The following is a 20,093-nucleotide window of genomic DNA, read 5'->3' as shown; positions in this document are numbered from 1 at the left end:
TACCCCAAGACCTTCCCATAATCCTCCAGTGTGGTCCGCAGCCTGGCCAACGACCGCTCGGGGTCTGTCAAATATACTAACACATCATCAGCCAAAAGGTTGATTTTGTACTCCATCTGGCCCATCTTGAACTCCCAAGTCTGGATCCTGCTGAATGGCTTCCGTCAGCAGCTCAAATGTCAGTATGAACAGCGCTGGGTATAATGGACAGCCCTGCCCACTAGACCTGCTCAATGGAAACGCTGGAGATATCTGCCCATTTGTAATAATTTTAGCTTGGCGTTTATAGTAAAGTGTCTTCACCCAGTTAATAAATGTTTGACCCAGTCAAAATTTCTCTAGTACCTTGAACAACAAGTCCCACTCCAATCTGTAGAAGGTCTTCTCTGCATCCAGAGCGACAGCCACTTCTGGTTCCACCCATGATTGTGCCAAATGTACTATATTAAGCAATCTAACAATGTTGTTTGCTGATTGTCTCTTTTCTCCAAATCCAGCTTGGTCTGGATTTGTTAATTTTGGTCAATATTCTGCCAATCTATTAGCCAATGCTTTTGCAATGATTTTATAATCTGCATTTAATAACGAGATGGGTCTATACAAGATGGGATTCAATGGGTCCTTGCCTTTTTATGGGATCACTATGATGATTGCTGTTGATAAAGACCTCGGGAGTGTATGTGTCTCCGCCACCTGATCAATCACCGTCAATAAGGAGGTGAATGAAAAGGTCTTTGAACTCTTTATAAAATTCAATTGGGAAACCATCCTCCCCTGGTGATTTGCCTGGTGAGCAAAGAGCTCAGGGTCCATGCAATCTCTTCAGAGAAAGGGGCACTCAGCCCCTCTCACTCTTCCTGATCCAAATTTGGTAGTTCCAATGAAAGCAAGAAATCATCTATTTTGGTAGGATCTCCCTGATTCAGATTTATAAAACCCTTATAATTCTTATAAAACCTTCTAAATGTTTTGTTATTTTCTTTTGGTTTATATGAGATCTTGCCTGTTTGAATTGCATTAATTGTTCTTGAGGCCTCTTCCACCTGCACGTGCCAGTACAAAATTTAATGGGCTCTCTCTCCCAGCTCCTAGTACTGCTGTCTCGATCTTAAAAACAATTTTTTTGCCTTATATATTTGCAATGTATTATATTTGAGCTTTTTATTCACCAAATGCCTGTATTTTTCCTCTGTGCCCAATCTTTGATAATCCTTTTCCAGTTGAGCTATCTCCTGTATTAAGTCATTAATCTCCCTTATATGCCCTTTTTGATGCTCTTGGTATATCCAACAATTTGTCCCCTTAAATAAATCTTCAGTGAGTCCCATATTAGGAAGTTATCCTCAGTAGAGATGCAGTTTGTCTCACAGAAAAATTCTATCTGAGCTCTAACAAAACTACAAAATTCCAATTTTCCCAATAGCAACGTGTTCAGGCACCATCTATACACCGAGGCTTGCTTATCTGGCATTATAATGGATAAAATTAAGGGGTAGTGATCCGACATTAGACGTGCCATGTCTTTGGTTTCCAATACCCAACCCTCCAATTGGGCCGATGTAAAAAATAAATCAATTCTAGTGTAGGAATCGTGTTGTCTCGAGTAAAAAAAGTAATCCCTTTCTCTCAGATTCAGCCTTTTGCAGATGTCTATAAGATTCAGCTCTTTCATGAAGGCCAGGGTGAATTTAGCCGCCCTGGCCCTTACCTTCTTTGCTGATTTATCAATGATAAGAACCAGAAAAAAAATTGAAGTCCCCTCCAATTAAGACATTTTCACACCCTTCAATTACTTCCAATAATATATCTTGTATAAATTTCATCATTGAAATTCGGGGCATATTTATTCATGTGTGGAATTTTGAGTATATTTGACAATGCATCATCACGAATCTCCCTGTCACATCGATGACCATATCCTCGACCACCACTGGAACATTCTTCCCTATTAGGATAGCCACTCCCCTGGCTCCAGCTTTCACCTTTAACTCATGTCCTCGAGTTCTTGTCTCACCAAAACTAAGTGGAAAAAGCCTGGTTACATTTAAGCTATCTCTATCCCTTATAACTTTATGTATCTCTATTAAATGTTCCCTCATTCTTCTATGCTCCAGAGAATAAAGTCCTAACCTTTTAATCTTTTGCTATAGCTCAGTTCCTCAAGTCCCAGCCAAATCCTTGTAAATTTTCTCTGCACTCTTACAATCTTATTGATATCTTTCCTGTAGTTTTGTGACCAAAACTGCATACAATACTCTAAATGTGGCCTCACCAATGTTTTATACAACATCACCATAACATCACAACTCAATTCTTTGATTTTTTTTTAACATGAACAGGCCAAAAGCTCTCTTTCTGTGACATCACTTTCAGGGAATTTCGTATCTGTATTCCCAGAATTCTTTGTTCTACCACACTCCTCAGTGCCCTACCATTTACTGGTTATGTTCCACCCTAGTTTGTCCTCCCAAGGTGCAACACCTCACACTTGTCTGCATTAAATTCCATCTGCCATTTTTCAGCCCATTTTTCCAGCTGGTCCAGATCACTTTGCAAGCTTTGAAAATCTTCTTCACTGTCTACCACCACTCTCTGGCTCTACTGTATAGGCAGTTGAATCTAGTTTACTACCTCACCGTGAACACAAAGCTTCTGAACCTTCTTCACTAACCTCCCATGTGGGACCTTGTCAAAGGCCTTACTAAAGTCCATGTAAACAACATCCACAGCCTTTCCTTCATAAACTTTCCTGATAACTTCCTCGAAAAATTATCAGATTGGTTTAACAGGTCCTACCATGCATAATGCCATGCAGACTATCCCTAATCAGTTTCTGGCTATCCAAATAATTGTATATCCAATCTCTTGCAATATCTTCCAATACTGACATTAGGCTCAGAGCCTTTTTTGAACAATGCAACAAATATTTGACATCCTCCACTCCTCTGGGGCTTCACCAGTGGCTAACACTAAATATCCAACACCAGATTCCAATATCTATTTTAGTTTCTGCACTGCCACCCATTCACATTCAGTCAATGCCCTTTGTCCCTGCTCATGTACAGTCAACACACTCTGTCTGTTCTTGTGGGCACGATGTGGAAGCTTGAGCAAAGATACAGAAGAGATTTACCAGGATGTTGCCTGCATCAAACATAAGAGCTGTAAGGAGAGGTTGGATCAATTGGCGCTGGTTTCTCGACAGCATTGAGGCTGAGGGGAGACCCAATATGAGTTTTAAAAAGTATGAGGTACATCAATAGGATGGACAGTCAGAATCTTCCCACCACCCCAAGGTAAAAATGGCTTGCAATAGAGTTCATACATTTAAGGCAAGAGGCAGAAAGTTTATGGGAGATGTGTGAGCAAGTTTTTTTTTGTTTTACACAGAGAGAGGTAGGTTGCTGGGGTAGAGGTAGAAACAGATAAAATAGCAGTGCTTGAGGAGTTTCTTGATAGACACATGAACATGCTGGGAATAAAGCAATATGTATTATGTGCAAGTAGCAGAGGTTTAGTTTAATTTAGCATCATGTTCAGTGCAGACATTGTGGCCTGAAAAGAATGTTCCTGTGCTGTTCGGTGTTCTACAAGGAGTTCATCATGAGCTAGCCATCAAGTTAATTCACTTCACTCCCTTAATTACCGTAAATATTTGTGTATTATGCAAAAAAATTTGAGCTCAAAGTTGGGGGGGGAGGGGGGGAGGGGGACGGCGGGTCGCATTAGACACAAGGTTATTATTTTAACTATTTCCTCTGCCAGGTTTAATGATAAGTAAGATTGTCAGCAGGCACTTACATTGACGGCAGCGTGAATTGGGTGGGCGAAGGGGGAGAGGGATCCCAGCGCAACTTGGGCGGGTGAGACGGGAGAGAGACGCCAATGTGATGCGGGTGGGCAAGGGGAGAGAGAGATGCCAGCGTGACTCAGGTGGGCGAGGGGGAGAGACGCCAGCGCGACTTGGGTGGGCGAGAAGAGAGAAAGAGACAACAGGGCGACTCGGATGTGCAATGGGGGAGAGATGGCAGCGCGAACTGGGAGGGTGAGGAGGGAGAGACAGCAGCATGACTCGGGCAGGTGAGAGGAGAGAAAGAGACACCAAGGCGACTCGGATGTGCAAGGGCGGAGAGACGGCAGCACGAATCAGGCGGGTGAGGGGGGAGAGGGGGGAGAGGGGGGAGAGACGCCAGCGCGAATTTGGTGGGCAAGGGGAAGGAGTCATATTATACACAAGGGTAAAATTGTTCCCCTTTTTCCCCTCAAAAATGGGGGGGGGGACCGCCCCCATTATACACGAAACGCATTATACCACGAATATTTACAGTAATCTCACAGTAATCTAACCAGATTCTGATGAGAACAAGGGGCCTGTTTCTATGCTGTACCACTATGTGAAGAAAGGCTCTTGCTCCTGAAGACCCATCACAGAGCAAGTGCCATAATCAAGTCTTACTTTGGTTTTTTTCCCTTGGATCTACATGCAAACTGATTAAACTAATTGAATCTATCCTTGTGGAATGACTTACCTCAGTGGGTTTGAGTGTAACTGAAGGCAGTTGCTGGATCTTTAATGGCTGCTTCAGGTTAGTACACAGCATCGCTTGGTACGAACCTCTCGTATCTTTGCCACTGCTGGTGCAAATTTCTGCCAGTCCAGGATATCTCATCAAATTGTTCCTCCTAGGCAAAAGAAAAAAACATTTCCTATTTCGATCTTAGACACTTTAAACCCCAGTTTACCTGTTCTCCTGTGACCCAGTGGTTTTTTTTAAACTTAAGACATACAGCATAATAACAGGCCCTACTGACACAAGAGCCAATGCCACCTAAATACCTCAATTAACTTACAATCCCCATACATTTTGGAAGGTGGGAGAAAACCAGAGCACCCGGAAGAAATCCATACAAACATGGGGAGAAGGTCCAAACTCCTTACAGACAGTGCCGGATTCTAATTCAGATTACTGGCAGTATAATAGCTTTGTGCTAACCGCTATGCTAACCATGGCATCCTGGGGCCCGTTTCCTCGATGTGACTTAACTGGTTGCTGTTAATTTCCCCTCGTGTTGGTGAGTTGTAGAAGCCTTGGCGTAAGTGCAGGGGAGTTGGTGGAAATGTAGAGAAAATAAAATGGAGTTGGGTAGGATGAGTAAATTGGAAAGTTAAATTGTTCCAAAATATTTAGATACAATTATATTGTATCATTATCTACATATATGATTATCATGTGCTATGTATTGTGTGTGCATCATAGTCCAAGAAACACTTTCATCTGGTTGTATAGGAGTCAGACAATAATAACTTGAGTGCAAATCAATGCTTGATGGTCAGCATATACTCACACCAAAGGGGCTGCTTCTGTTCTGCATCCCTCCAGAAAAATTAAAGTCACAACACTTCAGACGTTGTAAATATGAAATAAAAACAGAATATGCCGACAGTCCAACAGGTCATATGAAAATAAAAGTGGGAGGGGAGAGGGAAAGGGGGTAGCTCTCTGAATGGAAAGGGAAAGATGGGGAACTGGTGGAGGATGACAGAAGAGTGGCTGAATGTAAACTGGAGAATTCAATGATCATGCCATTTGGTTGGAGTGCCCACGTGGAATATTTGGTGCTGTTCCAACAATTTGCAGGCGGCCTCAGTTTTGGCAGTATGCAGTGTTGCCAGATGGGTTGTTTTTCCACGTAATTGGGCTTCTTTTGGAGATCAGCCATGGGAAAATTTGAACATTTGCTGTTTTTTGGGGCTCAAGTTTTACATGAAGCAAAAAGGAGGAACAGCTGAACAATTGATGCATACAAAATGGCTCGCCTGGAGCAGGGCGCTCAGAGGACCAGGTAGAGAGGTGCAGCAGCAGACTCACAGGACTGGGCACAACAGTACAGCAGTAGACTTGGAGTTGGAGGACCCTCACCATTGACCAAAATCGAGCATGAGTAGCGTGCCACACATCGCAACCACATGCTGCAGATAAGCACTGGAAGTTGGAACTCGATCAAAATCGAAAGTACGGACAGTAACTTTGAAAATTTGTGTTCAAAATTATTTTCACAATTTCTGATTTGATATGAATGTAGAGGCATTGACTGTTAAGATTTATTACTCTGATTAGGAATTCCTTTTTCCTCTTTATGCCAAACTGCTTTGTTTTTGGTAGTGGGTTTAGATTTTAAAAATTTAATAAAGTATTCATATTTTAATCTCTTTCTCTCTTCTCTTTGGCTTGGCTTCGCGGACGAAGATTTATGGAGGGGTAAATGTCCACGTCAGCTGCAGGCTCGTTTGTGACTGACAAGTCCGATGCGGGACAGGCAGACACGGTTGCAGCGGTTGCAAGGGAAAATTGGTTGGTTGGGGTTGGGTTTTTCCTCCTTTGTCCTTTGTCAGTGAGGTGGGCTCTGCGGTCTTCTTCAAAGGAGGTTGCTGCCTGCCGAACTGTGAGGCGCCAAGATGCACGGTTTGAGGCGATATCAGCCCACTGGTGGTGGTCAATGTGGCAGGCACCAAGAGATTTCTTTAGGCAGTCCTTGTACCTCTTTTTTGGTGCACTTTTGTCATGGTGGCCAGTGGAGAGCTCGCCATATAACACGATCTTGGGAAGGCGATGGACCTCCATTCTGGAGATGTGACCTGCCCAGCGCAGTTGGATCTTCAGCAGCGTGGATTCGATGCTGTCGGCCTCTGCCATCTCGAGTACTTCGATGTTATAGATATGATTAATTAGGATTAATAATTGGATATATTGGAATTTAATATTTAGAATTGATTTAAAACATAATATTTACATATTTGAATTTGCCATAACATGTTGATTTAAGTAATGTTTCTAGAACTTTAAAAAAATATATCAATTTTTTTAAAATTTTCAAGTTTTTCCATTTTTTGTGGGGCCTTAGGTCTTTTCTCTTTTTCTTAGGGTTTCTGGGGGGATTGGGTGGGTTGGGTGGGCTTCTTTCTTTCTATTTTTATTTTAAACTTGAAAAATCCATGTATGAATGAAATGTATGTAATGTAATTGATTGTATGGCATCTGTAAATAATTTTTTAAAATAACGTAAATATAATAAGATCTGTTTGATTGAGAATGCGGGGTACCTTGGATGAAATGGTATGATTTAAATGTAATGTATTATTTTGACGGTTCACATGTATTCTTTTGTACTTTGTATTTTTCAAAGTGGCATTTCAATGTTAATAAAAATATTGAAAAGAAAATGCAGTATCGCATCCTCCTGTCACCCTGACTGCTTTTGTCATTATTTGGTCATATTAATCTAGCCACTCTGGTAGTTAACCTTAACTATTTATTCCTTTAGTTGAATTAACCCTCTTGGGTAAGTGGACAAAATTCGAGAAGCTTTATCGTGAAAGATGGGAAAGAGAAGCAATCTTTAAAGAATGCTCATTGTTAGTAGTAGGTAAATTATTGGAGTGTGTTCTTGGAGATAGATTATACAATTATTTGGATAGCCAGAAACTGATTCAGCAATGTGGCCATTGAAAGAACTTCATCTCAGATGAAACTTATCAAAAACTGCTGAAGGCAGTATTAAACATTCATGTGAATCTATGTCCAGAAACTATTTCTGCTGCAACAGTTTCGAGCGAACACCATCTATGTGGAGTAATTTTGCATTAAATATGTATAAATGTTATAACAATAATGAACACAGAAACGTAGATTTCTAGATTTTTCTAGCCTTGTTTAAGACTTTTTTTTATTAGAAACAGGATTTTTTGTCAATTTGTCTGATGTTATTCAGGCCTTTGAAGAGAATCTTCCATAACAAAAGGAATCCAGAGTTTTTTTCCCCCAAGGTTGTGACCCTGCTGAACCTTAAATCACAGTACTGAGTGGTACTGCAGTCACATTGTACTGTCAGTACTTTTATAATTGTTTGCTTGCTGAATGAACTTTTTTCATTTGCACATAATTATTTGTATATAGCACAATTTTTAATTTCTGATTGGATGTTAATTGTATTTCATTGGCTTTGTATCGTACTTGGCACAATAACAATAAAGTTGAATCTAATCTATAAGAGCCAAAGGCTCTCTCTTTACTTGTTGGGCGGCATTCCGTTGATCCCCATGGTTGCCAGCAGAGTCCCGGAGGTGACTAGGCCATGCGTGATCGTGTGCAGGAGCTGACAAGCACATGTGTGCAGGCTGGCACAGTTTGCATTGCCGGAGGAGCATGGTTGCACATGTGCAGTTGGCTCAGCCCCGGCAGTGAAGGGTTGGAGCCAGGGCCAGCGCATGCACAACGGAGCCTGTGCGGTTGAGATCGTCATGCATTTAAATGTAGGTTCCTCAGCATGCATCTTCAGTTGGAAATCAGAGAAGGGTGAGTTAGGGGATGACAATTTCTGTGATCGCTTCGCTATGCAACATAACAGTAAATTACAAGTTACTTGTTTAATAGAAAGTCATAGGGACATCTAGTGCAGAAAGTCACTTGTTAAAGATTAATCAGTATTTTACAGACATTAGCCCTTTTCTGTTTAATATTAAAGATTGTATGAGAAAATTCAACTGGGCATGATTTACACAAGAAACATGTCTTAGACAAAATGCCTAACTTAGCCTCCAAGTGACTATGTATAAATTGGAAGGAAGTTGCTATATTAAATCAACAGAAATTGTTGTAATAAGTTGACAGAAATTAAATTGACACAAATTTATCAAAAGAGCAAGCCAACAGAAATTTGGGTTTTCTAGAATAAAAACATTTAGGCTGATAGTCAGATGCTGTGGTGGAAACTCGCTTGTTAATAGCAACATATTACAGCCATTAGAAGCAGTAAGCTTACTTCTGTGGACTACTTCTGTGTATTGTGGCAAGTTTTGAACACAGTTTGGATTTGCTGCCACTAATCCATTAGGGACTGTTGAATTGGCTTGTGTTGTACATGCTTGGTGCTCAAACAATGGTGGAACATGATGAGTAAAATGGCTGCAGCTACTGCCAGTGTTGCCGTTGAGGAGTAACGTATTGAAACCTGGAACGAGGCAGATCTTAAGAAAGAACTGCGCCAATAGGGGCTAGATACAACAGGTGACAAAAGTGCTCTCGTCGCTGGACTGAAACTGGCTATTAAAGAAGAAGAGGACGGAAAGGATGGGCAGCAACTGAAGTATCAGAGCTAAATCTAGAAGAAAGTGTGTCAAATGCTGGAAGCAGGAGAAGCAAAAGAAGTTCCAAGGTGAGCTCCAGGGCTTCCTATGCTTCAAGTACTTCATCTCAATGTGTAAAGCCTCAGGCTGAGTTGGCTGCTCTTGAAATGCCACAAGATGCGCTTGATGAGAAATACACCTTAATGGAAGAGGAGGAGCAGCTAAGAAAGCAGCAAATGGAACAGAAGCAGCGAAGGAAGCAGCAATTGGAGCAGAGAAGAAAAATGGACCAATTGGATAGGAGATCAAGGCTTATTGCTAAAAGGATTGAAATGAAGGTACTGACAAGTTCAAAAGGATCTGTTGTTCGAAGCAACCAATCTAGGAGGTTTGATGGTGGGAAGTGGTCATGCGAACTGAGAGTATTTGATGCTAAGGCAGAGCCTTTGTACCATGGTCACTAGGTCACAATACATGGACAAATCCTCCCTGAGCATGGTGTTGCTTGGGGTGGGGGGGGGGGGGGTCAAACACCACTAATCACCCCCTTTGACAGATATGAATGGATATCAATCTATCCAGCTAGAATTCTATTCACCACCATCAGGTCATAAAAATCAGGGTGAACAAAGACATGATGATTTCGGCTACAGAACCAGCTTTAAGCCACAGTGAACAGAACAATATATTGTTAATCATGGCAAAACAAAATGAAATTACTGCCTTAATGGTGCAGCAACAAGGTCTCTATTCCTTATCCAACAGGGAGATTCAAGTCTTCAACAGAAATCCATTCAGTATCAATCAGTTATCTATATAGACCTTTGCAATTTTATGCTCATTGCCAAAATGTTCTTGTCTTAATGAAAACCCTCTCTGGGTCCATATGCAGGCAACTCCTCACCAGCTCCTTTTGCTGTTCTCCAGTGTGCTGTTCCAGGTAATAAAGACAATCTCTGGTGTTTTTATTCTTACTTTCCATATTATGTTAGAAAGATTTAGGCTCTTTCATGGTCATCAATAAAATCGGAGGATACAAAGGGTTTACAAGCATATGCACTCTTTGATAGAGGATGTTGTTATGCCATGGAAGATATCAACTGCATGCGTGAGCTTGACTTGCTTTCTAATATGTTAATTATCGCAAGCAAATAGCCTTATAAGCTGAAGAATTTGTGGAGAACAAGAGTTTGCAAACTTTAGACAAAATATAGAAAGGATGCTAACTTTGAGGATACTGTGGAGTTCTTTGAATGGCAGGTGCGGATCGCAACCGTTCCAGTATTTGGGAATATTACAGCCGCTCCAACAGGAATGAAGATGTAAAAAGTCCAATTAACAGTCTCGTCCAAAATTCAAAAGGAGTACCTTTGCCACTACTATGTCAGTTGTAAAAAAGGAAAAGGATAAAGTAACCAAGGAGAGTTTGCCTGCTGAGGTGCAGTTTGTTCTGATTTTGGAAATGTGTTCACAATTGGAAAATAAGGAACATGAGATTTATTTCTTAAAGGAAAACAGAATATGTTTTGGCTGTATGTGTAAAGGCACAACAGTAAAAATTGTAAGTGACTTATTTGTAACATATGCAATTTGAAGCATCCTAGAATGTTGCATATTCACCAAAAGAACAAGGAACTGGAAAATGAGCAAACAGAAGCAAAAGTAAATGTTATAGTCTCAGTTCAGACAAGTAGCCTTACTGGGGCTGGTAAGGGTAACTGCAAACTCTCAATAGTTCCTGTACAAGTCACAGCCAAGAATGGGTATGCAACGGTACGTATACATGTAGTTCTTGACCCAGGAAGCACTGCATCATTTTGCACTGTGAGGCTTATGGAAAGGTTTAACCTTGAAGGAAAAAAGACAAAGATTCTATTGGAAACCTTGGGACAAAAAATGGTGTTGAAACTAATGTGGTTTCAGGGTTAGAGCTTGTTGGAATGCACAGCTATGATGTTTGTGATCTTCTAGATACATACACACAGAAGACTATGGCTGTGCATAAAGGAAACATCCCACATCAAGATGATGTGGATCAGTGGTCATACCTGAGGAAAGCTGAAAGACAGCTCTGAGTTAGAGATACTAATTGGTTTAGATGTACCAAAGTCTTTGGAACTGCTAAAAGTAATACCAAGTGTGGGAAATGGACCTTATCCCATTAGAACTATGCTTGAATGGACAATTAATGGATCATTAGGAAGAAAGAATGACATTGCTCAGGAACAGTTAGTGACAAGTGTCATCAGGATTTCAGTTATGAAACTGGAGTTATGGGAACAGCAAAAGACTATAAAGAAGAAATTCACTTCCGAAGAAAAGGAAACAAAACAATATGAAAATAAATCAAAGGCATCTAAACGAATAATGAAGGAATTATTTTTATCAACAAATAGATGAAAATGAGGTATTAGAAGATGTTGCAAATACTACTGGTGATTATTCCTGTGTAATTGAACCAGAGGCAGGACTAAAATAAATGACTGAGAACAAATTTGAAAGTAGCTTCCGTAGCCCAGAGGTTACAACAGACAAGGTCAATGAAGAAATCTCGTAACATGCTGCAAAATTGGCAAATGCAGAATATTGCGTTGATGAATTAAAAAAGCATGTGACTGACAATTTAGTGCAATTGCCTTCAGAGAATGAAAAGAGTGAACAGAAAAATTTTAACTTTGTACTTGAAAACAAAACGATTTCAAGAGGATGAGAATTAATCCATTGATTCTTCCGTTTCAAAAGTGACTAAGGGAAAGGTCCAGAGAGAGGTTGACAAAAATAGATTGTAGATAGAATTCACAAAGCCAGGGAGTGGAAGAAAAGAATTATTGCTAAAGAAATGACTAGACTTATTGAGGAAAGAAATTAATCTTTATCAAAATGTGAAAGATTGAAGGAGGAGATTCACTTTTTTTTTTAAAGTGAAGAAGTCATTGATTAATAACACAAAACAGAAAGAAAGAGATATTGCATCTCAGCAATGTAAGAGCAAGATGAAGAAATTCAAACACCAAGTTTACTATAACAGATCTGAAAGCAAAAACACCAATGTATCACATGATCTTTTAACTCCTGTTACGAGCCCAGAGGACCCTAAAACCCACCAGCAATAGATATTCACCCAGGCAAATGGTTACTTAAACAAAAGTTGCTTTTAATTATCTTTAAACATCAAACTTTAACTTATCACTATTGACTTACTTAACCTAACAACCTTCTTCTAATTCTAAGTGCATGTGAATGTAATGTGTGTGTGTAAGTTCAGAAAAGTTCTTTGGTTCACAGTCCAATCTCACTTCTCATTCCTTCAAGTTCACTGGTTCCACGCAATTCTTGTACTGTGCACAAAATTTATCATTTATAAAGTTCACCAGGCTTTGATGCTTGAAAGGTAAATGGTTACCGCTCAAGAAGGTTCTTGTCGGTTTTCAGAGAGAGATTTGTTGCTTCTTTTTAATCAGCCATTTCAATGTCTTGCTGATGAAACTTGCCCCTTCATGTTTCTCCAGATGATAACCTCTTTCTTTCAGGTCACCACAGAATTCCTTTGTTTCTCTTATTCCAAGTGAAATATTAGATAGCCAGTCCTCTCCTCTTGCATAAACCACAAGGGCTTTGACCAGGCGATCTTCCAAATGGGGTTTTTCATGAGCTTGCCAGCTTGTCCTGTTCCAGTCCCAGCTACTTCTGCTGGCTGTAACACTGTAGAAGTGATCTGTGTGTGCATGTCTCTCTCTCTCTCTGAGAGAAAGTCTGTTTGACTCTCTCTGCTTGCAAAACCACATAATGCTTTTAGAACAGCTCCAGACAATCTACACTCCAACAAGATCTTTCACCTGTTGCCTTTTTGTAAACAATACATCAGTGAAGTCTCTTAGGCACTCTCCAAAGCTCTTGCAAAGACCATTGGCCCCAACATGTCTAGCAAATGTCTGGGGCAGAGCTCCAGTATTTTAAATAAGATCTGTTTTAAAGTGTTTATATGTGATCTTCTCTAACAAACCTTTCCCAATTTATCTCCCAAAAACATATCTATATACTCTGTCAGACTCCAGATCAAGTTTGTAATTTCTTGGAAGATAATGAGAGAATTACTTTCTTATCCAAAGAATCAAATGCAGAAAGAAAGAAATGGAAAGTGTAAAATTGGATCTGAAATTGCAAGAAAAAACATTAGAAGCTAGAGTGGCTAAAAAGCCTGAATAAATAAATCTGTAGGAGCCATAAGTGGATCCATTCTACTTCTTTACAGAAGGAATCTAAAAATGCTGCAACTGTTGATGAGTTTGAAGAATTAATGCTGTTTGAATTTTACCTTATCTATGACAACTGCAGGAAAGAAAGAAAAAGATGAGCAAACCCATTGCAGGGAAAGTTAAGGAGACTCATTCAATGAAATCGAGAGGTTCAGATAAATCTTCAAAATTTGGTTCTCAAGGTTCAAATTCTTACAAAAAGAAGCAGAATGTTGTCAAATGGAAGAAATCCAAACGACATGCTGAAGACATACCTCATGTCAAACAAGCAGAGAGCTGTGTCTATTCTGAGAAAAATCTGAGGTTTGCTAGTTGATATTTTGGCTAATGGTTTCTACAGTAGTTGGAGGATCTATAATAAGTACAAACTGACTTCATTTTGTTGGTTTTGTATTTTAACCACACACAGAATGCAGGGTGGTGGTAAAAACAAAAAAAAAACCTGAGTAATGTTTTTGTTATATTGTATATTGTTAATTGTTTATTATATTGATATATTCTGTGTATTTATTTTTCTTTATGATAGTAATTATTATAATAATTATGGGCCAGTATAAGAGGTAAAGGCTTGCTCCTTGCCTGTTGGGCAGCATTCTGTTGGTCCCTGCGGGTGTCAACAGCGTCCCAGAGGTGAGTAGGCTGTGCACAGCTATGTTGATGACTCCGCGCAGGCTGGCACCATTTGCCGTGCTGGAGGAGCATGGTTGCGTATGCGCAGTTGGCTCGGCCCCGGCAGTTCCTGGTTCGATCCGGGGCCAGCGTGTCCACAACAGAGCAGAGGCAGGTGGGATCTTCATCCGTTTAAACAGAGGTACCTCAACGTGCATCTTCACTTGGAAATCGAGGGAGTTAGGGGTTCACAACTTCTGTGGACCGCTTCGCTACGCAACAGTAAATTGGAAGTCATAGGGATGTTTAGTGCTGAAAGTTATTTGCTGAAGATTAAACAATATTTTACAGACATTCGCCCTTTGGCATTTAATTTTAAAATGGATGATAAAATTCAACTGGGCATCATTAATGATTTACACAAGAAATGCGTTGCAGACTAAACACCTCACTTAGCCTCCGAGCTATGAAGGAAATCACTACATCATCGAATCTAAATGGCCTTTTGGGGGGCTGGAGTTTGGCTAGTTTTTGCCTCTGGATGGGCATCTGGCAACACTGGCAGTGAGTGAGGTCAGAGGCATGTCTATGTGGGAAGACCTCACGTGGTCTGTGAGGGCCTGTCCTCGTGACTTAGTAACAAATTGATGTATTATCTTTCAGAGATCACGTGGAGGCCAACCTGACCCCTTTGGTGGAACCAGAGTGTGCAGATCCTGGAACCGGAAACGATTGAATGACCTCGGTTGTTCGGGCGACAGCTGCAGAAGCCACGGCCGACCCGCCTGGGTTGGCTCCCTCAGGGGTAACGGCCTAAGGGCATTTTTAAACACGCAAGAAATCGGCAGCTGTGGTTCAAGTCCGGACGGTGGCTGAAATATTTCAGCACTGCAGATTTTTCGCCTCTCGTGTTTGCCCCGAGCACCACGACGACGAACCAGATGCATTGCTTCCGGTTCGGCCTCAGCAACGGGGAACCAGCGCGACCCCAGACCCACTCACCTGACCACGATCCTCCGCGCGCCCTGCCACAGGGAACAGCAACCGACTGCTGCCGCTCGCCACATCTTGCTGGCCCATCAGCGGTTGATTGACGGCTCTCGGGAAATGCTCCACTGCTCCACCTACCAGGGCCAGTGGGGACTGCAGCGGGAACACATGCCACCGCTCACGCCGACTTCGTCCCAGCAACTATTGACGCCTGACCCACTCTGTGGTGGGGGGGGAGGTTGGGACCGCTGTAGTTGAGCATCTTGGCAACTGCTGTGTGCCGGCTACATTCCAGGGTTTGCAGCATTACAGTGCAAACATGGTTAGACGTGACACTTAAAACATCAATCTGATGGCAGAGGGGAAGCAGCGGCTGGGTGGAGCCCAAGGAGAATCCCTGCAGAAGCTGATAATCCTGTGATAACGGTCTCTGAGGTCAAAGTCAGAACATTCTTCATTAGCATGAATCCTGGCAAGGCATAAGGCCCTGATGGCATTTCTGCCCACCAGCTAGCTGGAGTGGTCATGGACATTTTCAACCCTCCATGGCTGCAATTAGAGTTTCAAAAGGGCATCAATTTATCTGCACAAGAAGAGTAGAGTGAGCTGCCTCAATAACTATCACAGTAGCACTGACATCTATTCTGATGAAATGCTTTGGAGAGGTTGGTCATGACAATAATTAATTTTTACCCAAGGAATGATGTGGACCCACAGCAATTCGCCTACCACCACAATCTCAGATGCAATCTCACTGGTTCTCCACTTAACTCTGGATCACGTAGACAACACGTATATCAGGCTACTCTTTTGTTGACTACAGCTCAGCTTTCAAACCATCATACCCTTAGTACTAGTCAACCTGCTCCAAAACCTGGGCCTCTGCACCCATCCATCCATTTCTCTCCCCACCCCCTCTCCCCCCCCCCCCCACCACCACCATGTAACTGGATCCTTGACTTCCAAATTGGAAGACCAGAGTCAGTTTGAATTGGAAATGTCTCCTCCTCACTGACAATCAACACAGGCACACCTCAAGGATTGTGCTTAAGCCCCCTGCTCTGCTTGCTCTACATCTACGATTGGCACAATTTAAATGCCATCTACAAATTTTCCTGCAACATCATGGTCGTCAGCAGAATCAGATGGGAATGAGTAAATACACAGGAGTGGAATGGTGTCACCATGACCATGTTGCACTCAGTGTTAGCGAAACCAAGGAACTGTTTGTGGACTTCGGGGGTGGGGGGAAATCAGGAGAACACGAACTAGTCCTCGTCGAGGGATTAGTAGTGGAAAAAATTAAGAACTTAAAAATCCTGGGTGGCAGCATTTCTGAGGATCTGTCCTGGGACTCTCTGTCGATGTAATCATGAAGAAGGCTCATCCACATCTAAACTTTGTGAGGAGTTTGAGATTTGGTATGACACCAAAGACTCACAAATTTTATCAGGTGTACCATGGAGAGCAATCTGACTGGTTACATCACTGGTATGGAGGTGCCAGTGCACAGGACAGGAAAAGACTGCAGAGATTTGTGAATTCAACCAGCGCCATCATGGGCACCAGTCTACACTCCATCGAGGACAACTACAATAGGTGGTATCTTAGGAAAGTAGCCTTGATGCTCAAGGATCCCTCCAACCACCCAGGCCATGCCTTCTTCACACTGCTACCCTCAGCAAGGAGCCTGAGGATGAGCACCTAATGTACAAAAACAGCTTCTTCCCCTCGGCCATCACTATCTGAATGGACAGTGAACCACAGACACTAACTTATTTTCTCTTCTTGCACCAATTTATTTATTTTTGAATGTAACCTGTGTTGCTTCCGCAAAACAATGAATTTTGAGACATTTTCACGACAATGGATTCTGATTCTTCAATCCCTGCTATATGATAATTGAGTCAATTGACTGAATGTCGTTCAGAGATGGGCTTCAAGAAACATCTTGCTTCAAGAATAATGAACAGCCCCAATCACTGAATGTGTAATTAGGAAGGTCAGTAGTATTTTGGCCTTTATTGCAAGATGATTTGAGCACAAGTGTGAAGATTTCCAGGCTTTGATGAGATCACACCTGGAGTATTGTACAAAATATTGCTCTCCTTGCATCCAAGCACAGGCATCACGTGGAGCCCAAAGAGCCTGCTCTGTCCTACCCAGTGACAATGAGAAGAAATTTAGAATGATGTTATCTCATTTAAATACTGTGTTCCACAGAATATTGGGTTCCACAGAATAGAAGTGCGCAGGATGCCTCCTGGATGTGGATTCAAAAATCACGAGGCATGTCTCACTGGGGCATTCAGGATTGGAGTGAGGAAAAATGTCTTCGCTCTGAAGATGGTGAATCTTTGGAATTTTCTGCACTTAAGAGATCAATGGGAGCTCACTCATTGATTGGATCCACTGTAGAGGTCAGAATATCAGAGGAACCAGGAAAATGTCTGGAGTTGGACAGTGAAGTTCTAGTTGGCTGCGATGTTCCGAATAGCAGTGCAGATGATGGTACACCTGCCATTGGTGAAGCAATGAAGTTCAGGATCACAAGGCTATCAGAATGGAAGGAATAGAAAGATCTGAGGGTCAGGGTGAGGGATGTTAATTAATGAAGAAAAATGGGGCCATACAACAAATAAGCTCCAAGGGAAGATCAGAATCTGGGGATCCAACAGCATATCAACCATCCAAAGTCTGTCCACCATGAGCAAGGCACAAGATGGAAGAGTGAATGCACACCAGCTGCCAGGATGAATGCAATCCCAACATTCAAAAAGGAGAAACACTGAGCTCCAGGTGCTGGAATCTTGATCAGTCTAAGAATTGCTGAAGGAACTTCATGGGGAGAAATGTTCAGTACTGTGCTTAATTATTATTTTGACCTTTCTTTCCCCACCCCCTTTTCCAAATAGCTTGTTCGTCTACCTATAGTACCATTCAAAATTTTTCAGACATTTTTTTCCTATATTTGCCCCAATTTAAAATTTGTAATGAAACAATTCACATATAATTAAAGTGCACAGATTTTATTCAAGGTTATTTGTGTACATTTTGATTTGACCATGTAGAAATCACAGCACTTGTTATAAATAGTCCCCTCATTTCAGAGCACCATAATATTTGGGACATAGCAATTGTATGTATATTAATGGAGTTATGTTTAGTAGTTTGTTGCATATCCCTTGCATGCAATGACTTCTTGATTCATAAATAACACCAGATGCTGAGTATCTTCTCTGGTGATGCTCTGCCAGGCCTCTACTGCAGCCAGCTTCAGCTCCTGCTAGTTTCAGGGACTTGTCCATTTAAGTTTTCACTTCAGGACATGGACGGCATGCTCAATTGGATTTAGATCTCGCGATTGACAACGATTTGAGAATGTTCCACTTTTTAGCTTTGAAAGATCTCCTTTGTTGCTTTAGCAGTACGTTTGGGATCATTGTCCTGCTGTAGGATGAAGCGCCGTCCAATGAGATTGGAGGCATTTGTTTGAAATTAAACAGATGTAATTCATTTTCTTCCTGCCATTGGAAGGTACATCATCAATGAAGATAAGTAAGTGTGCCAGTACCTGTGGCAGTCATACATGCCCAGGTCATAACACCACATCACCATGTTTCACAGATAAGGTGGTATGCTTTGGACCTGGGCAATTCCTGTATGCCTCCACACTTTGTTCTTGCCCTCACTGATACAGGTTAATTTTGATCTCATCTGTCCCCATGACTTTTCTCTAGAATTCTGCAGGCGCTTTTAAATACTTCTTGGCAAACTGCAATCTGGTCATCCTGTTTCTGTGGCTAACTAGTAGTTAGCAACTTTCAGTGTAACCTCTGTATTTCTGTTCATAAAGACTTCTGCAGTCAGTATCAGTGACATATCCACGCCTGCCTCCTGAAGTGTTTCTGATCAGGTGTTCAGGGATTTTTCTTCATTATGTGAAAATTCTCCTGTCGTCAGCAGTGGAGGTCCTTCCTTGGCCTAACAGTCCCTTTGTGATTACTGAGTTCACCAGTATGCTCTTTCTTCTTAATGGTGTTCAAAATAATTGATTTTGGTAAATCCTAAGGTTTGGGCAATGTTTCTTACTGTTTTATTCTTGTTTTTCAGCCTCATAATAGCTTATTTAACTTTCATTGGCACAACTCTGGTCCTCAAGTTGAAAAATGGCAACTACAAACTCAAAGGTGATCAAAAGCTTAGAAGCCTAGCTCTCTTGTACCTGACTCAATGTACTCCCAAACACCTGTGAAGCCAAAAGTCCCAAATATTATGGTGCCCTGAAATGCGGGAACTATGTATATGAAGTGCTGTAATTTCAACATGGTCAAAGCAAAATGTATACAAATAACCTTGAATAAAATCTGGAATGTGCTCTTTAATCACATGTTAATTGTTTAATTACAAATTAAAGACTGTGGAGGACAGGGGCAAATAAAGGGAAAAAGTGCCATTTTCCCAAAACATTTTGGAGCAGTGGCAGATTAACTACCACCCGGACCTTAGGCTACCTACGGCTCCTAGAACGCTTCCACTAGCGTTGTCTCCGCTCCATCCTCAACATTCATTGGAGCGACTTCATCCCTAACATCAAAGTACTCGAGATGGCAGAGGCCGACAGCATCGAATCCACGTTGCTGAAGATCCAACTGCGCTGGGCAGGTCACGTCTCCAGAATGGAGGTCCATCGCCTTCCCAAGATCGTGTTATATGGCGAGCTCTCCACTGGCCACTGTGACAGAGGTGCACCAAAGAAGAGGCACAAGGACTGCCTAAAGAAATCTCTTGGTGCCTGCCACATTGACCACCGCCAGTGGGCTGATATCACCTCAAACCGTGCATCTTGCCGCCTTACAGTTTGGCAGGCAGCAACCTCCTTTGAAGAAGATCGCAGAGCCCACCTCACTGACAAAAGAGGAAAAACCCAACACCCAATCCCAACCAACCAATTTTCCCCTGCAACCGTGTCTGCCTGTCCCGCATCGGACTTGTCAGGCACAAACGAGCCTGCAGCTGACGTGGACGTTACCCCTCCATAAATCTTTGTCTGCGAAGCCAAGCCAAAGAAAAAGAAGAAAGTTGGCCACCAGGTTCTGATGCAATCAACACAG

The 20,093-nt window shown here is 41.8% G+C and overlaps 1 protein-coding gene across 1 annotated transcript in view; it reads right to left on the bottom strand.

Annotated features, from left to right (window-relative positions):
* The window catches only part of LOC138763461 (quinone oxidoreductase-like protein 2), a 66,586-nt gene extending 51,456 nt beyond the window's left edge, over window positions 1–15,130 (bottom strand). The window contains exons 1-2 of the mRNA XM_069937647.1: window positions 14,992–15,130; window positions 4,530–4,683 (exon numbers count right to left, since the gene is read on the bottom strand). Of these exons, the coding sequence (XP_069793748.1) occupies window positions 4,530–4,683; window positions 14,992–15,056 (219 nt within the window). The 5' untranslated portion in view covers window positions 15,057–15,130. The remainder of the gene's footprint in view (window positions 1–4,529; window positions 4,684–14,991) is intronic.
* Window positions 15,131–20,093: the final 4,963 nt, after the last annotated feature.

This window comes from Narcine bancroftii, chromosome 5, assembly GCF_036971445.1.
Source record: "Narcine bancroftii isolate sNarBan1 chromosome 5, sNarBan1.hap1, whole genome shotgun sequence".
NCBI classification, from domain to species: Eukaryota; Metazoa; Chordata; class Chondrichthyes; order Torpediniformes; family Narcinidae; genus Narcine; species Narcine bancroftii.
This window is presented reverse-complemented; position numbering and strand designations above follow the sequence as displayed.